The 26,334-nt window shown below is 40.9% G+C and overlaps 3 protein-coding genes across 6 annotated transcripts; 1 reads left to right on the plus strand and 2 right to left on the minus strand.

Annotated features, from left to right (window-relative positions):
• Nucleotides 1-872: 872 nt before the first annotated feature.
• On the minus strand, nt 873-13,583 carry LOC115403061 (protein mono-ADP-ribosyltransferase PARP14-like). Its single transcript, XM_030111846.1, has 17 exons — nt 13,342-13,583; nt 13,110-13,216; nt 12,241-12,271; nt 10,119-10,403; nt 9,759-9,983; nt 7,410-9,631; nt 7,079-7,309; nt 6,446-6,664; nt 6,275-6,353; nt 5,881-6,030; nt 4,979-5,041; nt 4,625-4,801; nt 4,226-4,447; nt 3,002-3,616; nt 2,713-2,849; nt 2,397-2,571; nt 873-2,042 (listed from the first exon to the last, which is right to left on the minus strand). The coding sequence occupies exons 1-17, from the start codon at nt 13,514-13,516 to the stop codon at nt 1,759-1,761; spliced, it is 5,397 nt and encodes a 1,798-aa protein (XP_029967706.1). The 5' UTR covers nt 13,517-13,583; the 3' UTR covers nt 873-1,758.
• Nucleotides 13,577-19,448, plus strand: LOC115403063 (protein mono-ADP-ribosyltransferase PARP9-like). Of its 3 annotated transcripts, none has more exons than XM_030111847.1 (9): nt 13,577-13,743; nt 13,827-13,896; nt 15,244-16,149; nt 16,289-16,507; nt 16,675-16,890; nt 17,667-17,727; nt 17,888-18,363; nt 18,451-18,610; nt 18,702-19,448. In XM_030111847.1, the coding sequence occupies exons 2-9, from the start codon at nt 13,849-13,851 to the stop codon at nt 18,962-18,964; spliced, it is 2,349 nt and encodes a 782-aa protein (XP_029967707.1). In that variant the 5' UTR covers nt 13,577-13,743; nt 13,827-13,848; the 3' UTR covers nt 18,965-19,448. The 3 variants fall into 3 exon arrangements, with proteins under 3 accessions (XP_029967707.1, XP_029967708.1, XP_029967709.1); XM_030111848.1 differs by lacking the exon at nt 13,577-13,743 and adding an exon at nt 14,286-14,410 and having other exon boundaries at nt 13,839-13,896; XM_030111849.1 differs by lacking the exon at nt 13,577-13,743 and adding an exon at nt 14,202-14,410 and having other exon boundaries at nt 13,847-13,896.
• Nucleotides 19,449-22,045: 2,597 nt separating this feature from the next.
• Nucleotides 22,046-25,681, minus strand: LOC115403174 (fas apoptotic inhibitory molecule 1-like). Of its 2 annotated transcripts, none has more exons than XM_030111996.1 (5): nt 25,075-25,144; nt 24,479-24,609; nt 24,175-24,403; nt 22,698-22,747; nt 22,046-22,583 (listed from the first exon to the last, which is right to left on the minus strand). In XM_030111996.1, the coding sequence occupies exons 2-5, from the start codon at nt 24,590-24,592 to the stop codon at nt 22,434-22,436; spliced, it is 543 nt and encodes a 180-aa protein (XP_029967856.1). In that variant the 5' UTR covers nt 24,593-24,609; nt 25,075-25,144; the 3' UTR covers nt 22,046-22,433. The 2 variants fall into 2 exon arrangements, with proteins under 2 accessions (XP_029967856.1, XP_029967855.1); XM_030111995.1 differs by lacking the exon at nt 25,075-25,144 and adding an exon at nt 25,556-25,681 and having other exon boundaries at nt 22,047-22,583.
• Between the last annotated feature and the right edge of the window lie 653 nt (nt 25,682-26,334).

Below are 26,334 nucleotides of genomic sequence, written 5' to 3' on the forward strand. Positions count from 1 at the left end.
AAAAGTTCCAGAACACCTGAGGTCTACTCAGACTGTTTGGTTGTTGATATCAGGGCTGAAAACTTTATTAACTGCAGCATTCTGATTTGAATAATCACTATTTGTCATCATTCTAATGTTTCACTCTTCTAAATGCATTTATTTGCTTCATTATACATTCTTAATTATTTATTCTTCTGTTTTAATTGATTTTTCGTCTTTTAAATGTGCTTTCATTTCAATTTATTGTTTTATTCCTAGGACTTTCATGTAATTATATGTATTTCTTTGCATTTGAGAAGTACTTTGAAGCATTGAATGGTGCTATACAAATAAATGTGTCTTGCTTTAGACTGAAAATACATTCACCTTGCTTTATCATTTACCATTAAATCACGGTCCCATGATTGACTTACTGCAACATTAATATAAATATCCATCTATTTTCTACTTTTTCCTCTCTGTAAAAAACTGCTTCACAGCTGACATAAGGAAATGTACAACTGTGCAGCTTTAAGCCCTGAACTTCCAGCCTATTTGATTCCTAATTGTACCCTCAAAAACTATTGACATATTTAATAATGCAAAAGCAGCACAAAAGTAAAGTGTTGTGGATTTTTTTAAGCCAAAAGTTACAAAACTCTGTTAAATGTCAGCCTGTTATATTGCGTTGGCATAATTCCTCCTGTAGTTTCGCTGCCACCTGAATAGGCCGTCTGTTGTAAACTGTATGAATTGACACCCATAAAAATATCACGGTTGTGTACAAAATTCCACTTTGCGCACCTTGTGAGGACAAATAATGAGCACAAAGTCCGATGTCCCTGTTTGTTGTAAAACTGTAGTGAGGCATAGGCCAGGGTGTGAAGGGTACAATAAAACAGAAACACTGAAACTCTTCACATCTCGAATAGGCAACTTTATTAATTGCACACAAAATAAAAACTTACAACCACTTTCCCAAGGATTTTTTTAAGTGAAATTTATTTAATTTTAAGCCAATTTCAATTACAGTAAAGACGTGTTGTCCCAGAAGTCCCACAAGCAACAACTGATTACAACAAAAAACAAAACAACCAAAACTGTTTGAATTGAGGAGAAAAACGCATTCAAATAAGGATCAGTGATCTCTGTGTTGATGAACAAGTATAGACACTTTTAAGACAATTATTCTGTGGTTGATTTTCAGTCCCCTTGAGTTTTGCCCTGGGTTTCAAGTTGGCTGTGTAGAAGCAGAAGGCCATGGGTGAACAGTGTTAATTTGGGCAGTTTCTAATGGGTGTTGCCCTTTTATACTGCACAAATAAGGCACACAGACGAGCATGAGTAAGGCCTGTTAAAGCTGCTGAGATAAGAGTGTGGTTTTCCTAGAAGCATGCTCACAGGATAAGGGGGGAAAACAGCAGCGATCATTAACCTCATTCATGCATATATATATAAAACGTGCTTCCTCAATAATGTGGTTTTCTGGAACAGAGCAAACAATTCCGACTTATCGGAGTCCCAGAAAAACCAAAACAAAACTATGAACTGTGTTTAGTACACACTGATAATGATAGTTTAATGATTTTTAGAGTGTCATACCACACTTAGGTCTCAATTGTGAACTGTTTTAATTAAAACAGATTTTTCATGGCACTATATTGGCATGATTTACATTTCACACCTGTGATGATCACCTACTAGAATATTACTTCGATTACAAGCCAAACATAACAACAAAACAAAAATTCCCTGTGATCAGAAAAGACTACTCTTTGTTCTTTCTCATTTGATGGGTCATTTGAATGTAATCAGATATTCAGGACAAGCCTGCGTGTCGTGGAAGATCACGAACATGGAGGGAGTGTTCACGTTGTCAACAACACTGTCATACATTTCGATGGAGCCGGGGGCCTTGGGCGGCGGTGCGATCATGTCTCGCTTTCCGAGAGCAAACTCTCCCGTCAGGACCCGGCAGAGGTACATGCGCTTCTCTTGGTTTTGATTGGGCTTGGAGTAGGTGTCCTGAGCAGAGTAACTGGCATTGACCGCAAAGTAGGTGCCATTGCCAAAGCATGCAGCTGAAAAGAGAAGAGAAAATAAATGAGGTCCTACAGACAGGCTGGGAGGTGTAGAAGATTTTTGGATAGGTGAAGTAATCTGCAATTATATTTAGTAATGGAGTTATAACATATCTCCAAGTATTCCTTTGAAGAAGCAGTATTCATTAAGTTTAAACAACGATGATGTGGTTTGTGACTGTAAAAACACTACATGATTAAGAAACATCTGCATGTATTCCTTTATGATTGTTTCCATGCTTCTGCCTGGCAGGGGCCACATGAAGAATTGGCATAAGTATTTATTAGAATTGAACACCTTCTACTTTGCCATCAGGTCTCACATACGACTGAATCAGCTCCACAAAATCTTACCATTTTTCCCTGCGTAGCTCCTGTTGAAGCCGTATTGGTTAATGGTGGGCACGGTGGTCTCGCAGGTGCCATGAAAAAGACGTCTCTCGTTGTTCTGGATTGACTTTCTGCTCTCCATGTGACGTTTCTTGACCTGGAGACCTTTCCATAGAACTGGATTCTGAATCCTCTCAATCTAAGAGCAGAAACAAGTTCATTTGAAGTGTTTCACACAATATGCAGCAACGCCGGTCATTTCTCCAGTAATGTTTTTCTTCACTAATCTGACATCTACTTTTAAGAAAGATCTTAAAAACAGGGGCATGTTTAATTGTACCTTGATGACAGTTCGAGGGCACGTGGCCTGGAAGAGCTGCAGGACTTCGTTGTGCTCAGTGGTCCCAGCAGGGATGTCGACGGTGTGACTGGCGCTGTTGGCTGGCATCGGATCCCAGTGCTCCGGCACCTCTTCATCTGGCAGCACAACCATCAAAGTCAGTTTATTGTAGATGGCATGAACAGTTGTACTATTTTCTAACTGCGGATACTTGTAAAGCTCCCAGCCATGTTTCTAATTTGTAAAGACTTATGTGCAAAATGAAGTATAAATCCCAAATTATCTTTACCTTTTAGTTTGTCAACTCGCTTTATCTCCATGGAGCCTCCCCGGCTGTTTTTGGCAGGTCCCTTTGGCATGGTGACAGTGTAGTCTTGACCGTTGAATGTTATGTTTACACTGCCTAGCTTCTTTTCCAGTGCTTCCTCCAGCTTGAAGTTGCTCATCGCATCCAAACTCTTAAAGCCGTGCCCCTGTTTCTTGTACTGCCAGTCTGCCACTGTGCTCGCCAGGTCCACTTTCCTTTTCAGCTCCTCCTCGACCCTCACGTTGGTCAGCATCTTGTGGATCTCACTGCTTGCGTCAAGCACATCTTTGCTGAGACCTTCAATGGTGATGGAGGCTTGTGTGTTCTTGCCCACAGTCTTTATGCTCACACTCATTCTGAACTGGATATCTTGAATGCGCTGGTGGTCTGCGTCAGAGAAGCTCAGGATGGCGTTGTCCATGATGTCAATTCTATGTAATTCCCTCGTTACCAGGTCTGTTACCCACTTCTTGGCCGAGTCGATCTCCATTTGTGAGTTACCGCAGATGTGGAAACAAGCGGGGTCCACTTCAACAGGATCAATGATGAAATCGTCATCCTTCTGTGGCTTTGACGTGTTGTCGCTTGTAAATAATGCTGTTAGAAGACATTGCAAGAGTTTAACATTTAAAATGACCACAGAAAGAAAAATTAAAGCTAGGGTCGGCGATCTAGGAAAACTAGCATGTAGCACGAATGTAGCATCTCCTCAAGACTCCGCCTAGCTCCCACCCCATTGTAGGAGCTCCCGTTGGGAGTGAACGCACTGTGCACAGACTTTGTGATCGCCTCCAATGTTATTAACCTTTCTGAATGCCTGCACACAACGCGCATAGGAGCGCAGCGCGCCTGCTCCGCTTGGTTCTATTTGTCACGCGAGCTGCGAGCGCCTTGGCAACGCACGTGCACTGAACCAGGGCCAGTGCACGCCATTGAAATGTACGCGCAGGGGGCTGGTAGAACGGCGAAGGGATTTGATTGGTTCCTTAAGAGCGGTCCACGCCTTACGATTGGTCAGATTTTTTACTGTCCTTTGGCCACTACAGTTGTCAGATTTTTTCCGCACCTTTTTCCGTCCACATAATGTATTGACTTCTCCCAGGGGGCAAGGAGCATTTCACTCAGTATGACAAAAAGTGCTTTTGAACAACATTGCCTACCCTAGCTTTAATGTTAAAACTTTTTTTTTGCTCTTTCCGTATTTACCTCTGAGTTTTAGGCCAATATTTTCCCAGAAGCCCTTATTTTTAGGGTCGTTGTCACCAGCCACTCGTTCCTGCATACTGCTGAGGAAGTCATTGACCATCGGTGGCTGGAAAATAACAATCCGGATTGTTGTCAGTGAGCTGGAAGAATTCTTGCCCAGCACTTCTATCACCGCGTCCAACATGGCATCTGCCACAGACTTTGATTGTACTCCACCTTGACCTTAAAAAAAGCACATAAAAAAATTAAACACTCTTATGATGAACATTGGAAACAAAATATAACAAAAACTTCTATTGACTTCACAGAAGCTGCTCTTGCTGTGAGCTCATTCGTTAATTATATTCATTTTGAATTAACAATTGAAAAAGCACAAATTAGAGGAGATCTATGTCTTACCTGTACCAATAGCAGGGAATGACACAGAGGAATAGGAATTGGATATGCACATTTTCAGAGCTTCTTTCATCCGGGTGTTGATTCCTGCCGGGTCCGTGGTTCCCACCAGGTGGAGGATTTTGTTGCACTTAAGGTTACCTGGCTGTGTCATGATCATGTTTTGGTGTGGCAAGGCAGCTGAAGATGTGTAAAGTGAATCCAAATTACTTTCAATTAAAAAAACTGGAAGTGTATGTGCATTTTTGCTTCCACTTGCCCTCAGAAAACCAAAATTTCAATATCCGTGTTTGCAGCAAACAAGAGGAATACAACTCCGGTTGGCATTGAATCTGTCTTAAAAGTGTGTTTTCTTACCAAGGCTTTGGCATTCTGTTTCTACAGCCGGGCCAGCTGCATCCAGAATCGCTTTAGATACTCCTAAAAGAGGGAAGCAATAAAATCACAACAAAGTAAATATGTGTACTCCTGCGATTTTCAATGGTTGCAACATTTAGAAACTGAGGTGAATGTGTTTCCTTGTCCAATGTTTCAAACAAATTTAGACACTTGTTAATTATTCACCTTTAGGTATGAGAACTTAAATCATATCGATCAAAAGTCAGTACCAGATGCTGAATTTAGGCTGATTTTACCATTGAATTTTCTTCCAACGTGAAATTTTCCAGATGATTTAAAACAAAGAGAGGTCTGAACAGACTGAAAGCTGTCTGGTGTTAACATCAGTACATCTTCCTTAAATACTAAAGCTTAGAATTAGTGAGGTGCCTTTCTTCTTTCCTGAATGAAACAATCAGTTAAGCAAACTGCTCATTTCCCTTTTTCTCAGTATTTTGTAATGAAATCTGTACATTTTATGAAAGGCCACTTTGATACTTTAACTAATAAATGCCAGCCACAACTGCCTCTGAAATGATCTCTTTATATCAGGAAGTATTGTTAACGCTGACCAAAATGAAGACAAATTCATAAATAAATAGACTACTTTCAGGTCGACGGCGACTGTGGGTTGCTGTGTATGCATGCTATAATTGGAGTTGCTGACTGAGCTTATTAATCCAATACTGGGGGGTGATGACACCCGAGACACACAGTAGGTCTTTCACTGCTGTTTCACTGGCATCTTACAAGCCAAAAACACAGATTTCTGATATATTTGCACACACTTCAAATTATTATCATGCTCCTGGTTATTCAGTTTAGAAAAAACAGGCCTGATCCTAAATATGGATAACAGAAAGCATTTTCTGCATATTTACCTGACTTCAGAGTAAAACTATCATTGGAGGAGTTGACAATGACGTCACTGGTTTCCTTTGTAATGTCTCCGGTGACAATCTGTATCGTCGCACTTCCCATTGTGGTCTCATGCAGTCCAGACTGTGAGACAACTTTGGAAAAGGGTCCTCCTGGCAGTGAACACAAACAGCTGTCAACAAAAACTGTTGTTGCAGACAACAGAACTAAACAAAAATAGTTGTAACCCTCCACCCGACTGCTTCCTTTACCTATAAACCAATGAACAGTATAACAACAGAAATCAGACTTTCCTAAGAAATGTATGCAAAGTTGCTGTTTCTTGGTGTGTTACAAAAACTGTAAAATTTCATGTACAGCCTTCTATGTTTGACAAATGAAAAGGAACCAACCAACCTGAACTTTTAGCTGAACCTGCAGATGCAGATGTATTTGAGGCATTGGGGAACTTCTTGACAAATTCATCACTGAAAGCCTGTCGCAGAAAAAAAAAAATCAGATTCAAACAAATCTATTTTAACTATTGTTCATCAAGTGAGATGTGTTTTGATGGGTTTTTTTCTTAACCTGGATGGTTTTAACATCCCCTGGGAAAACAATAATCATCACTTTCTTCAGGTGCTTGGGGCTATTGCTGCTAAAAGCAACACATTCGTCTAACATCCAGGTCATCACGCGGTCTTTTGGGTAGCCCAGGTTTCCTGTGCCCATGGCTGGAAAGGATATGGAGCTCAGACCAGCATTCTCTGCCATGGCCAAACAATTCCTGAATATTCCTTTCAAGATCTGTAAGGCAAAACATAAACACAATTAAAAAACAGGACATCTAATAAAAACTAATTCTGTGTTCTCACTGAAACCAAGTTGTTTATTAAGAAATGGTAAAAAAAAAAAAAAAAGGAGAATAGAGAGGTCTTTAATCTCATACTAACAATCACGTAACGCATGTCAAACGTAATGCCTGGGGGCCAAAACTGGTCAGCAAGAGGCTCCAATCCAACTCGCCAAACCACCAAACAAATTGTGTTAATTACTTGTTTTGTGAAAATATAGACATTTTAATCACATTTTCCCTACAATAGAACAAAGAAAAGCTTTAAATGTTTAAATATAAAGGTCATTGTGGCACTATTTTACAGCGCCAGCTGGATGTGTTCGCTTAACTTAAATGTGTTGAACAGCCCCGATGTAATTCCTTACCTTTTCAGATGCACCTTTGTCATTGTCCCATTGAGGCGTAACTGCGTGAAAGACGTGACTGCTCTTCAGCTTGCAGCCGTCTGTCACAATGATGTCGCCAAAGTTTCCATTAGGTGCTTTTGCCAATATCTGCTGCTGAAGTTTGGGACCAGCCACAAGCAGGATCGCATTTGAAATGGCTCCTCTGTTCAGGGCAAGATTTTCGAACACAACATTCACGGTCACTTCCGTCTGAAAAGGGGAGTTTTAAAATGATGTAAGTCTAATGTTTTTCATTTACCGTAAATCTGTCGCAAATTAATGAATAGACATGCTCCAAAATCAAACTTACTGTGGCAGTCTCAATTAAACCTTTCTTAAGAGTGATGCCTAAGCCTTCCTTGGTTTGTACGTGACACAAACATGGATCAGAAGCTACGTTCTTGCCAGCCGGCTGCTTGTTGGGGGTGGTTTTCTGAGTACTGCTAACGCCCTGGTTTCCAAACTCGTGCCTGACAGCAGCCTCCATGGCCTGCACAGCAGCGTCATCATTGTTCACGAAATGGATCATCTTCAAGATGCTGTCGTCCCCCTTTTCATCACAGTGTTCTCTCACTGCTTTCACAATGGTAACTGCACACAGGTCGAGAGGGAAGCCGAGACCTCTGCTGATGACGGGGAAAGCCACCGTGTCGCAACTGTTGACTTCGGCAAGCTCGAGGCATAATTTGACAGCTCGTTTCAGCAGCAGAACAGATTTGTTGCGTTTTCCCGAGTCAAAACTCGGTGCAACCGTGTGGATGACATTTTTGCAGTACAGCTGCCCTCCAGCAGCAGTTATCGTGCAGTCTCCGGGCTTGAGGGGTCCATTCCGTTTAACGTATCTGTCACAATCATCTTGCAGCTGAGGGCCAGCAGCTTTTAAAAGTGCTGCTGCGAGACCACCGTTGTGTTTCAAGTCCTGATTTGAAGAATTGACCACTGCATGCACCGGGTAGCTGCACATGTCTGCCTTGCAAACAACTATGTCTACTCCATCAGCTGTCTGAAGTTGGTATGCCGGTGGCGGGAAGAGTGACATGTTGCCCTGAGTGCCACGAGTATCATCCACTAGCTGGACCAGGCAACCAGTCTGTTTCTTGGCTAAGTCAATATACTCTTTCTTCTCCTGGAAGAACTTCTTAGCTCCGGGCTTGGAGATTTTTAAAGTGTCAAAGATCACAGCGGTGATGATGTCGTCAAACAAATCCTTGCATTCTGTCACATCGGCCCGAGAACCAGTCAGGCAGATGGTCTCTGGTCTGTAGGACACCGACACTTTGTTTTTTAAGTCCAATAACCAAGATGTGTCGAGACTTTTAATGTATTCAAGGATGACCTGGGGCTTAACTACAATAGGTTCTTCAACCTCAGTGTTCTGTAATATGAAATCATTAAGTTCCTTGCTAACTTTGTCGACATTATCCTTATAGCCAGACACCACTACCTGTGTACCCTTGGTGCAGATTTGAGTTCTGCACAGCTTAGTGTTGGCCTTCTCTAACTGACTGACCAGCTGCTGCCACTCAGGCATCGTCAAGACTTTTTGGTCCTCAACATCAATATAATCAGATTTCAGGAGCTGTGCCAAGTAATCGCTTGCATCTTCTAGGTCTTTTTCAGAAACACCAAGGAGCTCCACCCGGCGGGCACTGATCTCAAACGCTACATTCATCCCATTAGATGTGAGGAAAGCCTCTGTGAGCTCCTCTTCTTGTTCACCCTTCAACAAGTCAAGCAAACAGCCATCGAGTTCTAAAATCTGTCTTTTCATCAACATTGTTATGTTAATTATGGCTTGGTTTCCTGCAAAGAGCTCATTTGTGGTGCCTGTTATTTTCAACATTGCTTCCTCTTTCTCATAAAACACGAGGAGATCTGGGAACTGCTTTTGAAGCCTTTCCTGAAAACCATCTTGGGACAGGATGTGGAACGTCGAAGGCGACATGTGGATATTTTGAGTTAGGCTGGATTTCTCCCTCTGCACCCTCTTTTCAATATTGGCAATGAGGTCAGAAAGCTGTTTGTGCAGCCTGTCGACATCTTTCACAAGTCCAACAACAGATAAGACACCTCTGGCCCTATCAGGCACTGCTACCACATTTTCATTCATCTGTGCGATCTTCATCTCACACTCTTCAAATATTTGTAATTCTGGGCTAAACTGCAGGGATTTGAACTGGGACATAGCTTGTGCAAAAGCAGACTTCACAGTACGCGTCCACTTCTTGATGGTAGCCTTGGCATCTTTGCACTGCAGTAGGGAAGGTACAGGACTCAGGCACACAACGGGCTGGCTCAGGTTTACGTTACAGAAGTGTTTTGCTAAGTCACTGCGGATGGTTTGTGCAGCTGACGGATTGTCAGTCAGGTATTTCCAGACAGCACTGTCGATAGTTTCAGAGATTTCAGCAGGAAGTTTCAGTGAAGGTTTGTCTTTGCCATAAAGCACTACTCCCAAGGATTCATAGAAAGGATAGACTCTATATTCATTTTCCTTGATTTTGTGCTTCTGCTCTGTGATTTTCTTGACACCTAATGGAAGATGAAAAAATTAATTGTAACATTTAAAATGCATGCATACCATGAGGCTAGTGGCTGAATATGTTTTGTCACATTGTACAATCGAGAAAAAAATCTTAATGTAGTGCAATTCAAATACCTTTGTGGCTTCTAAATGTGATAAAAGCCGACTCTCCGTCTTCATCAAGCACAACTTTTTCCACGTCCAATCCTTTACTCTCAAATGAGAGGGTGAGAATCTCTTCACTTACATTCTGAATGTCTTCAATAGCAATTTGCTTTGTGGCTTCCAGTGGTCGGACTGTAAATCCTTTGTTCTGAAACGTTCTGTGTTGGGGACATTTTTTCAGGAAGTTGGTATTGTCTGCAAGTTAAAAAGCCACAGTCACAGTCACGAAAATCATTTTCAAGCTGCAGAAATTTGCTTTAATAGTAAACAAAGTTGTTCTTGACCTTGACAACTGTTTGTTTAATCAGTGACACGTCACAATTTTAATACCTTTTTCACTCTGAAAAGTCACCACGGCCGAGGAAATATCAGGAATAACTTGCAAAGTGAAGCTCTTGGGGTTCACAGGAGAGTCTGGATTCTTGATGATATTTTCCACCAGCATCTCTAAGAACTCCAGATGTATGGGTTTTGGAATATTCCCTAGAACAGCCGAGGTACAGCATAATTCGTCATCTTCTGCATCGTCTTGGCTGCCTCCTGCCTCCGTCTGGCCTTCAGCAGCGGATTGGACTTTGTCAGTAGTCAGCTGTTGGATGGTCACTGCAGCATCCACTGTCAAAGACATGTGAATGCTCAATCAGGAAACAGGTTATTTGACTAGAATGCAACTAGAAAATTTGCCTCCTCCAACTTACAATGTCAACATCACTTTCTCATAAAGTATGTAATAAGGTTTGTTAGAGCTGTGAAATATTGAATCTTGAAAGAAAATGTAGGTTATCCAAAAATCTGTCACAAATATCACACTGAGGGCCCTGAGTTGCAAAAACCTTCACACCCACAAAATTGCACAGTATTTTCAGTTTTTTTGTGGGTATTTGGCAAAGCATAATACCGTGAGTGACATCATGCGCTAACAAGACTTTTCAGGAAGTTTTCCAGTGCATTAGAGCCCCTTTACCTGAGAAAAATCTGCTTGCTTGATTAAATTTGATAAATAATTAAACAGTGTGTTACAGCAAATTAATCTGAATTTGGGTCAGATAGATAGATAGATGGATATAATAAGGATGGATTAATTTTAGACGTTTATTTTCTTGTCAAACACGCTCCAAACACACTCAAATCAGACAAAAGCAAAATGGAAACAAGAGAAAATAGAAAGGAATGAAGAGGGAGGGAGGGAGAGAGGGAGGGAGACAAAGAAAGAGTGAGAGAGATGGCAGAAAAACAAGTTGAAAAATCAGAAGTGAAACTAAATACATCTGAAGAAAAATGGGACGGTGTTTGACAAATGACTTTATGGTTGTAAGAGAGAATCAATCTAGTTTTCTTATCTTAAACCACAGGCAATAAACAAGTGGAAGAGCAATAAATGTAGATTCATGTGATAGACAGATTTTTGAAACACTGTTCATGTTCCGAGAGATGCCAGCAGCCATTACAGTAGTGTGAGCAATGGTGTTTTTCCTGTTAGACAAAGAGCAACTGAGCTAACCTACTTATCAGGCAGCTCATGAGCAACTCTTATCACGAGCAAGGTCTCGCATGTAGCGTGTAGTTATGGCCAATCAACTCAAATGGTCTTCCAGTTTAAACTTGATTTGCTTTAAATTGTAAACCGCGATACTGAAGCACAATGGTTGGCTGCACATGATTTACCATCAAATGTTATCCAATTTTCATGAATAATTAATATGTAATATGGCTCAGCCCAAAGGTCCAAAACCTACCGCATCAAGAAATAACCCATTAAATAACTTCAGATCTCATTGATGATCAAAACTCTTATCAACTAATGCTATCTGTATGCACTCGGATTTACAGTTATACACTAACATCTTGGATTTAGGAGAGAAAAAAACATGTCAGGATAAAAAATAACTATGTGTTAATGCCATTTTTCATTTGGGAGCACGTATTTATTTATTTAAAAATGACTGAAATGTGCTTTTATAAATGCTATATCTGGGTCAATTCATCCTTAAAAACATTTCTAAATGGCTAAAGATAAAACAAATAGTTGTTAAGCAGAATAAGACAATTACTTGACCTTCAGCACTTCAACAAATCACAGCAGTAGGTTTTAGTAAGGGGTGAACTGAGGAGGCAGCAGGAACAATCTGGGCATTTACGGGATGCTTGTCCCTCTTATATCTCTCAAGAAGAAATCTTAATATAAAGAAATCTGAGTAAAAGTAACTAATTTATAATTAATTTAATTTATGTGAAATACAAACTAATCAGAATGATCCATTTCAATGACAGGATTTAAAACACTTATCTGCTTGCTTGTAATGAGGCTCAACATGTAGCAGTCCTACACTTTCAGTTGTGTGTGTGTGCGTGTGCGTGTGCGTGTGTGTGTGTGTGTTTTCCCCCTGAGTGCTGGCATATCCTGCTTTTTTATTCATTTTGTTACAGTAGATTGTGTCAGTTCACCACTTACCTTCCTTGTTGTCTTCTTTAGATGGCGTTTTCTGAAGTGAACAGATAAGACATTAGTAAAGTCAATTCTCTTTTGTTTGACACGTAAATATTACGAATGCAAGTTGCCATTGCTAAAGCAGGCATAGAAGATTTAAGACTGGATTATTCAAAGGAGAAAAATGCAAATATAACAACACATAGTGATATTGCACCTGGAATAATTCCTGCAGCTTTACAGTTTAACTTGTTTGTTGAACAATTCAATTTAATAGAAATATTGTCAGAATCTGTTGCAGGAGTTTAAATGTACTTGGGAAAAGGGAAAAGATATCAACTTAAAAACCTTACACCAAATGCTACTTAAATGCAGTGATGTGATATGTGTAAATTGTTGTGAGGGGATTCTGTGCTACTTGTGGTGCAGTGACAGTCATGTGAACCTATCTGCGCTTTACAGACAGTGAACATTTTCTCCAAATGGCTGTAGCTGATTCTGTCTATGTGGCCTCGGGGTGTTTTGCTGATCTGACCTAGCTCTCTCCCATACAGTGTTTTGCTGGGATGGATTCTACCTCTGCACTATGTACAGTTACAGAGAACGGATCTCACAGGAAGCAGCACCACCTTCTGTTTATGAGTCATCTGACTTCCTTGAATCCTTGAATATACAGACTTTAGGCCTTTACTTTACTTTCATGACACTTCCAATCAAAGTTTAACCCCAAACACTGATTTTTATTTTATTTACTTATTTATTTAGTTGTTGCAGAAATTAGCTTACTTTTACTTTCACTTACTTCCTTTTCACTACACTTGTGTCAAAAACCAGAGTCTCTGCTGACACCTTTGTTTAGCTTTTCTTTTTTCTTCACCACCTGGAGCATTTACCTGCGGGGTCACGCTGGGCTCAGGTGTGTTTAGGCGGACCGTCAGCTTCAGAACGCCTTGGTCCAGGCTGATCTGGTGCGCCTGCTTCTCCAACACGTTGCGCCGGTCTGGGTAAAGAGATGAGAGAAGAACTGATGATAAAAGTCACTTATGTACATTTATACGCAAATGCAATCGAAAAAAGAGTAAGCCCTTAAGGCCGAGCCTGAGCCTGTAAAGGGGGGAAACTCACCCTCCTCTCGGCGGAAGCGCAGCACCGCGGTCCTCTCGCCCTGCTTGTAGTCCACCTCGCAGTCTCCGCCGCTGGATTTCCTACTCTGGAAGTATTTCACCAGCTTGTTTTTTAACTTCGGCACCCCGGCGTCTTCCAGCTCGACGAGCAGAGCGAACGCGTACTCGTCCGCCATGGCGGCAGGTCGCACTGTCTGTCTCCGTCTGCCCCGCGATGCTTTCACTTTTGTTTCTTATGAAATGAGACCAGAATCATCCGACTCGCACTGAGCCGGTTCACCGAGTCAGTATCAGGGTTTCGCCCCTCGCCGGCGGACAGACTCCTACTTTTTTAGAGGTCGCGCCCTCTTTTTCTTCATACTTTCACTTTCTCTTACTTCGACGGGACTTTCCAGTCGCGGAGGTGAGTTGATTGTGCGCATTAATCTGCCTCTTCCTCCATTTTACAAGTACGTCTTTTCTGTTCTCATAACATTTCCTTTTTAGGATTCGTGGTAAACTGGTGCAAATGAATACGTTACTCGGTCGGTGGTTCGGTTCGGGGGACTCTTCGCAGGTAAGTCGCGAAAAAACTAAAAAGCATCCTCACACACTTCAAACAGTTTTTACGATGTCTTTTTTTAGTCGTTGCTGTCGCTGAACGTCTTCAATCTGTGGTTTTAGTTGGTGTATGCTGAATGAACTTCATGCAAATACTGGGAAACAAACTGTTTTGTTTCACATGATTAAAACTGACAGTTTTTTTTTAAGAGGATATGATGTGCTTCCTTGTAATCTACACAGTAATATGTATATAAAGTGCAAGATTGCTCGAACAAAGTTATGTTTTGCAGTCTCATTCTCAGTTCCACATCTTTCCAGATCAGGTTAATGAGTATTGGTTGGATTCCGCTTTTTAATTGGTGGTCTGTGGCGCCCTCTACTGGACAATACCTTACATTGCAGTGAGGCGCAGCACTAGTGTTGAGAGAAGGTGCAGCGGCTCCCCCTGTCGGTTGCTGGAGGAACTGCACATTCCAGCGTCTCCTCCACTGCCAATTAAAAACACAGAGAGCATTCTCTCGCTTCAGGTGAGGCCACCCTCACGGTGTGGGAGGGTTCTCACCAGCTCCCACAGCTTTAAAAACAACAACAAAACACCCATCTCTCCTGCCAGTTTAGTCCTTGAATGGGGGATTTCCTCATTTCTTTATCTTATCTTCATTTCGAGTCATTTTGCATTAGGCTTACAACGTTTGTTGTAAAACTCTGTGTTTCAATGAACTTATTTATTGTTTCATGCTTCAGTTACTTGAATTAATCAGTTTTTTTTCTGACAGAGTTCTACACCCAGCCTGACTTAGCATTTGTATTATTATCACAATATATTGTGCAAATCTGAGTATATACTGCTGCCATAGTTATTTTCATTAAAAAAAATTGCAGAATCAAGTAGTGAATTCAGGCTGTACTCATTAAAGACCAGTTTTAGTGTGGGTATCTGGAAAAAGTTCATAATTTCATGCACTTTTTCTGAAGAAAATGTTTTAAAAACTCCCCCTTTTTGGCAATTGAGACACTCACTCGATCCATCAGTTTTTTTAAAATATAATCTCCATAAATCTGTTTAGTTAAATTTACTTTATCTACAGCACAACTTACAATAGTAACAAGTTCACACATGCTTTAAGTAATGCACTAATCACAAATCAACTTGAAAAGATTAGGTAAAAGCAAACTCTAAAATCATTGAAGGAAGATTTTTAGACTGATTGAAGCCTCTTGGATTTGTTGAATTTTTCTTCAACTTTAATTATTCTGTTTACTGTCGCTTGATGAGTGCCCCTAACAGTGATTACATGACAGACTGTAATGTGTTTTCTGGTTTGGACCACTGTCACTGATGCAAAGTTTATTTCCACAGATGGGTTCAGAAAACATGGACAACAAACAGAACGTTCCTCTCTCTGGACCCTCAGTCCACGTAGTGAGCAGAAACCCAGCTGAACTGCGTGAAATCATCCTCAACAGATTTGGGTGTGAGGCCACCTTTGAGGGCGTGGAATTTCAGGGTGGTTCTAAAACCCTTAAAAAGAGAAAGGCACCTGCCCCCCCATTGCAGAGGTATGGGGTTACCCTGCCTTCAGGTGTCCGCGTGTCTGTGTGGAAGGCCGACCTCACACAATTAAACGTGGATGCTGTTGTGAATGCTGCCAACACTCAGCTTAGCCATGGCGGTGGCCTTGCTGCTGCCCTTTCTGAAGCCGGTGGGCCACAGATCAAACGTTACAGCGATGATTATATTCGCAAACATGGTCGCTTGAAGACAGGACAAGCAATCATCTGCGATGCAGGGTCTTTACCATGCAAGAAATTGATTCATGCTGTGGGGCCATATGTAGCAAAAAGCTCTCAAGTTAATAAACAAGCTAGATCAGAGCTGGAGACAGTCATAAGGAGCATTCTTGAAATAGTTGTAAAACATCAGCTGAACACGGTTGCCATCCCTGCCATAAGCTCTGGATTGTTCAACTACCCCCTGGAAGACTGTGCACGCACCATTGTGACCACAGTGAAGCGCTACTTTGAGTCCTTGCACAGTTCCAGGTTTTTCCAGAACCCTATAGAGATCCAGCTGGTGAACAATGATGACCCCACAGTTACGGCGATGTTGAAGGCTTGCAATCAGATACTAGGATCTACGTCCTCCATGTCATACAGCCAGGCTGTATCAAGCAACACGAGAAGCTCTGCCAACACACCACCCATCACTGTCCAGATTGGAAATGTCCTCGTGAGGCTCATGAAGGACAGGATTGAAGAGCAGCGAGTAAGAATTTTTACATTGTTTAATTGAGTGTGCTGCAGTGTTTCTTTTCTCTTATCAACTCTGAATTACCTTTTTGGAACTTGCCAATATGCAACAATGCCATATCCATTTTTCCCTGTTTTTGTCTTCTCCCACACAGACGGACGTCATCGTAAACACAGCATCACCGAGTAGAGATCTGACCACTGGTGCGATATCTCAGGCTTTGTTGAATAAAGCTGGATATAAGATGCAGCAGGAAATAAGAAATGCTCAGCAAAGGGGCCACATCGTTGTCACAAAACCCTACAATCTCAAGTGTAAAGAGGTGTTCCACACCTTTTGTGTTGACAAAAGAATAGACTTCAGTGCCTCGCAGGTACAGTTTACGACCAGTTTTCACTACATTCATGATCAAGAAGCATGGTGTTATTATAGTTTGCTGTCAGATTATAGTGAATTCCATTGCAAAAGTCTCTGTTTTTAAAAAATGCATTCAGGAATTTGAGAAAAGCATTTTCTTGTCCATCTGTTTGTCCGTGACAGGTTCTGTTCGCTTCCGTATTGGACTGCTTGAATATGGCAGAGAGACATGATCACAAGTCAATCGCTTTTCCTGCGATCGGGACCGGAGCTCTGGGCTTCACTGGACAAGAAGTGGCTTCCATCATGTCCCAGGCAGTGATGAACTTTGCAAAACATCGTAAAGACAGATTTGAAGTTCATTTTGTTATATTTCCTTCTGACGTCGGCACATTTGAGGTACGGTTTCAAGAATGATTTCAACATTATCAGCCTACAGTAGAGGTTTTTGGTTGATAGATGTTTAATTTGAACATGCGTATGCATATAAATATAAAAAAAAACAAATGAGGAAAAAAACATTTAACTGACCAAGACAAATGTAGAAAGAACGGAATCCATCCTTGATGCGTTCAAGTCTGCCTTTCCGTGAATGAAGAGGAGGAAGAGGTAATAGATTAGATTATCTTGCCCCTCAAATACTTATACGTCTTTATAATTTAATTTATGAGGCACACAATAATTATTCTGAATTTGGCATTAGCCTACGTTTTATGCACAACGAAGCAATGGAGTTCTGCACAGCAGTGTCTGTGCAAACCGACATCAGTAATCCTGTTCATCTATTCAACATCATCCACCAAACAAACCCTCATAGCCACCATAAATACTATACCTCATGAGATTCGATTCTTTATCTCTGCTTAAATTGAATTACGTTTTAAGTTTTACCTTCACACACAATTTGTTCCACGGTTTTACTGTACTGATATCTGGTCTCGCGTGTCTGACTGTGGCCAGGACTGAGATGCTTCTGAGTTGTTTATTTTCAACAATCTTAAGTGTGAACTTTCAGGCTAATTTGGTCATCAGTTGTCACTCAATAGAATCTATTTGGATTTACCTTTTCTGTATCTGAATAATTATTACTGATTCCAAAAGTTGCTGTAAATTCGCATGTTTTGGTGTGACGCATGGAATCGTGTCTCAAACAAAAAAAAACCTTTTCTTTTCAGGCTTTTGAAAAGGAGATGGAATCCCTCAAATCACAACAATCAACTGCCAACGTTCCTCTTGGTAAATGGAACATTTCTTTCAGTGTATTACACAATGTGTGTGCAGAGCAGGGACCTGCAAACTAAATATACATTTCAAATTCAAGCACAGTCACTAAGAAGCTGTTGTACATGAAATATGGTGATAATATTGAAACACCTCTGACTGTTTTTTCTAATAGCGTTGGCGAACCCAGATGAGTCCCGCAGCAAGAAAGCTGGGACTCCACACATCAGCCTGATGGGCCCGTCCGCTGAATCGATAAGAGAGGCCAAGAGATGGCTCAGTGACCTTTTCAGATCCTCTGACCACATTACTATCCAGAACAACTTCATCCAGCACTTCAGTGGCCAGGAATATCAGCAGCTGGCTTGGTTCATCCAGGATGGAGTCTCCGTGGAGGAGTTTTTCACAAAGGGCCACGCTTGCATAAGTTTGAACAGTGAATCACAAGAAAGCGTCACTGAAGCTGCACTGCAGGTGGAGGCCATGCTCCAGGAAGTCCAGAAGGCGTTTGTGAAAGAGGAAACGAAAGAAATTCAACTGATGACACAAAGTGAAGTTCTGTTCTGTGACAGAAAACCAGTTGACGTGTCAAGCCATGAGTTCATTGACGTAGTTAAGCCTTTCAAAAATTCGCTGCTGAGCCCAGTGAAGGTACACCATTGCTTATTGAGTTAGTGTTATATCGTGTTTCAGATCTGCTGCTGTCGCCTCATTTTGTGAAATGCTCTTTAATTGTAGGTGGAAAAAGTTGAAAACACCGCACTGGACATCCTGTTTGGCCTCAAGCAAAGTCAGCTGCAGTGCAATTCAACTCGAAAAATGTACCAATGCATCCCTGCACAGTTCTGCAACATGATCAGCCGTGTTGGATTCCACGCAGAGATTGCACCACCAGAAGGTATTAAAAAGCTTCCTCGTTGAATTAGTGATGTGTGAGATGGAAAAGAATGGAGACGTGGATGTTTACTGTTTTATGCTCCCGTGCACAGCTCCAGACTTCGGAGAGGGCATCTACTTTGCTGCCACAGTGGAGAAAGCCAGGGATTTGTGGAGGGGGAGTAAAGAAGAGTATCTCTACTTTGTTGAGGCTGTGGTGCTGGAAGGAAACTCCACCCGTGGAAAACCAGGGCTCATCTTTCCACCAAGTGATTCCCAGGGGTCGTTCAACAGTGTGAATGGAGGGAAGGAGATCGTGGTCATATTCAGCGGCTACCAGGCTCTGCCCAGGTACATCATCACCTGTGGGAAATAGTTTATCCCAGAACACCGTCATCCAGTGAAGACGTCTGCCATCAGACAGAAATTACAAATTCATATGAAGTAGTTCACAATAATCTAAAGAATTACTTCATTTCCCTGTTGCTCATTACTGAAGTATTTGCAGCAGGATTCAGATTTTTCTTTTGCTCTTTGATTGCGATGGTGACATAACTGTGTGAAGTCCAGCTGTAATGATGTACTGAGATGTAAAAACTACTGAGGGCACAGAGTTAATGACAGTCACATGATAGATGCTGTGCAAAGATAGAGCCACAGCTCTTTTAAATGAAGTCGATTGGTTTTGTTTAGAGGAAGATGGGCAAATAATCACTTGTGTGCTGTATATAATTTTGGTTTGAGCTGATGATGCCTGTTGATTTTTTTTTTATTTTCTTTGCTGTAATTTTAAGCCAATGATTCTGGGATGGATGGTAATGTGAATGATTGTTGATATATTGAAATAAACATCACAAATGAAGAAATGTTTGCATTTTTCATTATAATTTGAAACTGCCCGTGTGCATGTTTCTCTCTGTCCTGTGATGGACTGGTGACCTGTCGAGGGTGTACCTGATCCTTCAACCCTCGCTACTTCAGTTCTTTCTGATGCTGCGGCCCACTGGTACCGCCACATGCTCCGATGACCGTTCATGAGGGGAAAAACAAAACGGACTCAGATCAGTCATACTGCTTTAATCCAACTAAATCGCAGATTCAAAAGACATTTTTAAAAAGACATTTCCTTGAAGCATTTCAGCTTGAACTGGACATTTGAAAAGACGTAACAAGAAGGTATCATTTTCTCGGCTGCTAGAAACTGCAGGTTAGATGAGTGTGATTATTTGCCAGTAACATTTTGACACAGAAAACGCTCTTAAGCTGCCTTTCGCTCATCAGCTGAGGTTCGCTCAGGAAACATTCACACTGGATTTCACCAGATCTCCATATAAAACAAACACCTCTATATAAAATATCTCAGACATTTTTTAAATCATAAAAATAGGCTAAACTCTGTAATATCAGCCTTAAAAATAACAGACTCGGCACAGTGGATCTCTAAAGACAACCAGGATTTACAATTTACAACTGGCAAACTTTACATGTGGATGTGCATGAAAATAAAGAGTGAGCACATCTGTCCTGTCATGCAAATGGAAGTGGTATTTAAAGCTATGGAGAAATGATGAAGCTTAAATGGAGCAAATAAATACAGGTGCATCTGAAAATAACTAAAGAAAAAAAATATAAATAAGATTTTTACACATGAACTGACAGTTTTCTTAGCTTATAGGCTTCAAAAGTCCAAAACAGTGTCTCATAAAAGAAGATGGGTTTTTTTTAATTGGAGGACAAAAGTAATGAAACTGAAATTTGAAATAAAAGCAAACCAGTTTTGTTTTTTAGAATCACTCAAATCTAAAAACATTACAAAATAAATGTGCATGGCTTTATATTATTCATTTTGTGAAGTAATACCTCAGTGGGATGTCATCAGATGTTACTGTTGATTCATTATCAAGAGATGATTTGAACATTTTACATTATGATGATTTATGAGCAGATTTTAATGTTCTTCTGGTACAAGCTTCTGCATATGAAGCAAAACTCACATTGTAGCATAAATGTTTACACTATCTTCACATATTACCTAAAATGTGTTGTTAAATGTGATATGACATCAAGTGGAGGACATCCGATTCAAAATGGAAACCTTCCAAAATGCTTATTTTTAATCATAGTTCATGACAGATATTGTGGTGGAACTTTTTGATATGAAAGTGAATTTTTTTTACATTGTAGCATAAATAGAGTTCATTACATCTGCTCAAATAGTGCAACAAAAGATTGCATGAAAGAGTGAGGATTAGCCTTAAATGACATTTCAGATTACAGCACAATCTCATTTTGTAAACACTTTTGGGGAAAACTCACATGTGAACATATGGAAACTTTGATATGATCAATATTTACATGAATGAAGTGAGTAATCAAGTTTTCAGAGACTATTTTTGTTCCATTTTATGCTATTTTGTTTCTGAGAATTTTCACAATGTCACATTTTACGTAGTACATTTTTGAAGAGATAACTTCACTTAAGGGATGTTAAGAAAACAGAGCATGTAACAGTTTACTGTGAGGAAGATTTCCTGGGTGTAAGGAAAACTTATGTGTTTCTCAGTATGAAATAAAATTTTCACATGATACCTCAATAGATTTTTACACATTTCTGACACAATGGGGTATTTTCACAGCTTCACTACTTCCTGAAAATAACTGTGCACATTCATTTCCTGTCTTGCATTATTGGCCAAACTGATTAATCCAGGTGTGTCTGGTTTGGACTGCTGCAACAAGACACACCTGGATTAATCATTTTGGCCAATAATGCAAGACAGGAAATGAATGTGCACAGTTAATTTCAGGAAGTAGTGGAGCTGTGAAAATGGCCCATTGCATGTCAAAGTAAGCACTGATCATATTTCTTGGTAAAATGTGATTTTCTACATTATGATTTTTTAAGAGATTACTTAAAAAGACTTTTCATATTGTATTATGAAAATATGCCAATAATTTATTATGTTGTTTAACTTTAAATTTTCTTATGTCAGACCCTTTAACATATATTATATTTTAAAGCCATATCATGAAAAAATGGTTTTTATGGGCTTTTGCTATTGTTAGTGTGTGATTACTTCATGCTTTCTTTTTGTCTTATGTTTTAAATGCTTTAAAGCACTATGTATTGTTTTTTAAATCTGAAAAGTGCTAAATGAACTTTGATTGATTCATGTTTTGTGTGGTATTGCAATAAAATTGCTTGATATATGGGAAAGCTTTATAGCATAATAAACTTGTTTTATAGGGGGAAATTATATGCCCATGCTTAATTATAATGCCAAATCCAAACATGTATGAGAAAAGTTACCTCAAAAAAGATTTTTGTTGGAAAGTTTTACAACATACACATTTAGATGTCATGACAAGATGTGATAATATATTACATTACATTCACGCTACAATGTGATAGTTTCTTGATATTAAAGTAATAATGTATAAAAACGACGTTATCGCTCAAAATGAGAGACAGTAAAACTGCACGAACGCTTTACTGTGAGTTTGTGATTTGTTATTTGTAATGAGGGGGATTTTTGTCCTAAACACATTTGACTCTGTACTTGTTCATGTAAACTTTAAATGCTGATGACGGCGACTGAGATTGGTCCCATTCAGATCAGTATAAAGTACCAGCTCACTGATCAAATATTAAAAAGGTTTTCAGGTTGTTGTTTTTTTTTTTCTCTCTCTCTCGCGTGGACATTTTCAGAAAACCCTGATCTGCCCACGCTTCTTCAGCAGCTGCACGGACACACAGTCAGCGTTCCCCGTCGTTGTGGCTGATATATTCTGCACTGTGTGGCCATGGGAACCGGCTCCGCCAGAACACAAACCCCCGGCTGCAGTCACTCCACACACTCTGCGATCTCGGTGCCGTCCACCAGCAGCGTGTGGATGATCCCGTCTCGCCGCTTCCCGCTGCTCACAGCTTTCACGCAGCAGTTGTGATCCCCGAGCGTGAAATGTGTCTCCGTGCCGTCGTCCACAAACTCCCCCTGAGGGGAGAGAGGGATGCTTTCAGTGGTGGCATTCGGGACGCTCACAGAGACTTTATTCATGCACAGCTTCATGGAAACAGTGATGCATCCTCGAAAGGGAAACAGACTCACTGCAGTCTCGATCTTCTCTCCGTTACACCACACGTCCATCGTGTCTTTCTCTGAAACACAGCAGCAGTGAAGAGGTTAAGCCAGGCTCTCAGATCTGATCTGATCACAGAAATTGATTCAAAATAGTGATATTAGCACATGTAAACTTTAAATCGAAACATGAAACATATCTCTAAATACAATAAGACTTGTGGTGGATCTGTATAGCCTTTACAATTACTCAGTATGTAGAACACTAATAATCGGTGTCTGACAGATGCAACGTTTTGTTCCCTTTGTATTGTGTTTTATTTTTCTATTTTATTGTCTGTCTTGTATCTCAAGCAGGAAATAATCTGTACATAAAGATATTGTCTGTTCACTAAAAATGGGAGTAACTTCTACACTGCTGATATGATGATTCAGCCGTTGTGTGATATTATCTAATCTTGATGTCACGTCACCAAAAACAATAGCAGAGAAAGTGATGGAGGCAGCAGGAGATGAGACACTCTCAAAGGAGTCCATTTGTCTCTGCAGTTTGTGACAATAAAGTACCCCGTTCCAAGTTAGACACGGCAAATTCACAGCAAAGGAAAGCCTTTGATTATTCTTAATGACTTGTAACAACAGGGCAAATATACACTCTATGTGTTTAAAACTGACTGGATATTTATTTGTAGTTGAGGCTGCATCTTTCACTGTTTCTTTAAAAAACACCATTTAGAACCACATGGTTTGAAAGTATGATGGAAATAGTGTAATAAGTATTACGGAGTGTTAAACCGTGACTCCATACAGGTCTGAAAAGTAAAACAGCAGCTATAATCCTGCCTAAATTTAGAAAACCTGTCTTAGCTGTGTCTTGTGTCATGTTGGAAAAACGAGTAATACGACTGATTGCTGAAAAGATCTTAGTCAACATCTCTGTCTACTCTGTTTTAACTGTTGTTCTGCACTCCAAATATTAATATTTCTCAGGGAGAAATGCTGTCTGTTGATACAGATCAGCAGTTTGTGGAGGAGGAAATATCTGAGGAGCATCTTTAAACTCATGAACTTCCCATTACAAAGTCAGTAGCTGAAAACTTTGGTAGCTCTAAGCTGAATTTGAACCAATATTTTAAAGTGGAATTCTTTGTCCAGTTTAGTTCTATGGAGGAGACAAAAACCTGGTTCCATCCTCTCCATTTCTGCCCGTGCAGTGAGCCTCTTCTGGCCCTTCACATGTTCCTCTGCATGCCACCTGATCAGCTGTGAGAAGGATTAACTAACCCGAAGATGGCACAGCGCTTAAAAGCTGTTAAAGAGCTTAGCCTCAGCCCTGGTGTAATATCACAGGGTAGTTCTGAACGGGCATAAATCAAACTATTCAAAATCAATCCCAACTGATTAGACTGAGGATTAAAAATGAATGAATCATGGATGTTGAATATATGAGGCAATGATGAGCATGAAAACTACATGATCAGTGGAGGATATGGTGTCGAGGGCTCACCCAGGACCACTCTGCAGTCAGTACCGTCCAGGTTCAACACCCAGGTGCTGGTGACCTTTGACCTGTTCTCCATGTACTTCTTCAGGCTCTTGCCATTGATCTCCAGGGTGTACTCGTAGGCGAAGCCGCTGACCGCGTCGATGTTGATGGTGGCCTTGGTGTCCGCGCCGCCCACCGTGAACGTCTCCTTCCCCACCAGTTTGAACATCCAGTCTCGTCTGAGGACCTCCTGCACGCACAACATCACAGGTGAGCAGACACGTGCACGCACACGCAGGGAGAGGGGAACACCGTGAAGGCGTACTTTGCCATCCACGTAGATGACCCTCTTCCCCGTGGTCGTGCCGTGTTCAAACTCGATCCGGTGGACGCCGTCGCTCAGAGCCACCTCCCACACACCGGCCAGGTCGTTGGACATCCTCACTCTGTCCGAGCCTGCAGGAAACAATGAGGAGCGTAAACAAACACAGGTGTAGACATACAGGTGCATATATACAACCATAAGTGCAAAGAAACAGGTTAACCCACACAAGTGGAACAGACAGCGAAGTAAACAGAAATGGGTGGAAACAAACAAACATGAGTGTAAACAAACAGGTGCATACACTGAACTACACCTGATTAAAAGACCAAAATTGCTGTCAATGCAAATGTCTCGTGTGATTATTACTATTTAATATGTTTTGTTTTACAATTTTTTCCCCTTCTTGCAACTACTGCACAACAAATCGGCCGTCATGGGACAAATGCTAAAGTTGAAGGGAAACGGGCAGATAAAAAACAGGAGCATCAACAATCTGGAGTGTAAACAAACCGGAGCGCTTCATGGCGCAGCACGGATGTCACGAGCCGAACGGTTTAAGCTGACAGTTAGCAGATGACAAACAAACACGGACTCACGTGAATTCAGTTCGCATGTTTCAGTAAATCCACCAGGAAATCAACGAGCGTCGCGTGAAGCAAATTAACTTCTCATACAAACGTGACTAAAGATAACATGAAAAGTTAGAGTGGCCTATTCCATTATGACTTCCGGTTGGAGCGGTCGCCTTTCAAAATTAAAGTCAGCGACAGTTCAACTTCATCAAGTGAAATGATCTCAGCATGTCAACTATTTTATTTAAAAAAAAAAAAAAGCTCTATCTGTCAATGAATAGAATTAATCCAAACTCGCATTCAATTCTAACTTAAACTACATTGATAACCAATATTTGTTGAGGCCTGGGGTTTTAATTTGGAGAGCATCATCGGAAGTCGCCTGCTCCAGCTCAGCCATTATCCAAACTTGATCGTTTTCTCAGTAGCTCGAACCGCTAGCGTTACCGTGTCGAGCTGCAACAGGGGCCCGGGGATCTCATCTGTTGGGACTCACGGGGATTACCTGAATGCTGCGATGATAATCCGTCCTGCTCCGCGGCTCACAAGCGATCAGCGGGGCACTTTCGCGCAGTTTATCCGCGACAAGGTTAGCTTGTGCTGAGAGCCGACAGACGAGCTGTGACTACGCTGTTACCATGGTAATAGGAGCTCGCGCCTAAGCGCAGCCGCGTCCCCGCCCACTTCTGTGAGTGCAGGGCGGGAAATACCCGGCGAGCGGCCTGAGGGGCCAAATGGAGCTGCAGGGGCCCCTCATAGAGAATCCATGATCAGGGGTGGGACACTTTTTAACATGGAATAACTATAATTTGATTCTATAAATAAAGATCACATTAAAGTGTATTATAAAGATAAATTTCCTGTTTTTTCATAACACAAGCATGGATTTGACTGCAAAATATGCCTTCAAAACATATTGCATGAGGAAAGAAAAAAAAATCAAAGAGCACAACCATGTGTAAGATGAGGTTACAACAAACACAAACATCCACATTAAAAAAAAATCAACAATTCGTTAGAGCAACTTGTGTTGCCTAGTTCCGCTGATATCCTGAATACACAGCAGGATGTCTTTAGAAAGTTTAGATTAGTTTAGATTCAGTTAAGGAAAAAAAAAGTGTGCCTCAAAGTACAAAGATGGTGTAAAAACCTTAAGTTCCTGGATTTTGATGAAAGAGACCAAGTAAGATTTGAAGAAATCCAACCAGGTCCAAAGACTCTGAATATGTTTGTAAAGTTCTTGATGCTTTTTGGTGAATCCAAAAAACTGAGGATACTGATCAA

The sequence above is a fragment of the Salarias fasciatus genome, chromosome 16, assembly GCF_902148845.1.
Source record: "Salarias fasciatus chromosome 16, fSalaFa1.1, whole genome shotgun sequence".
Taxonomy (NCBI): Eukaryota; Metazoa; Chordata; class Actinopteri; order Blenniiformes; family Blenniidae; genus Salarias; species Salarias fasciatus.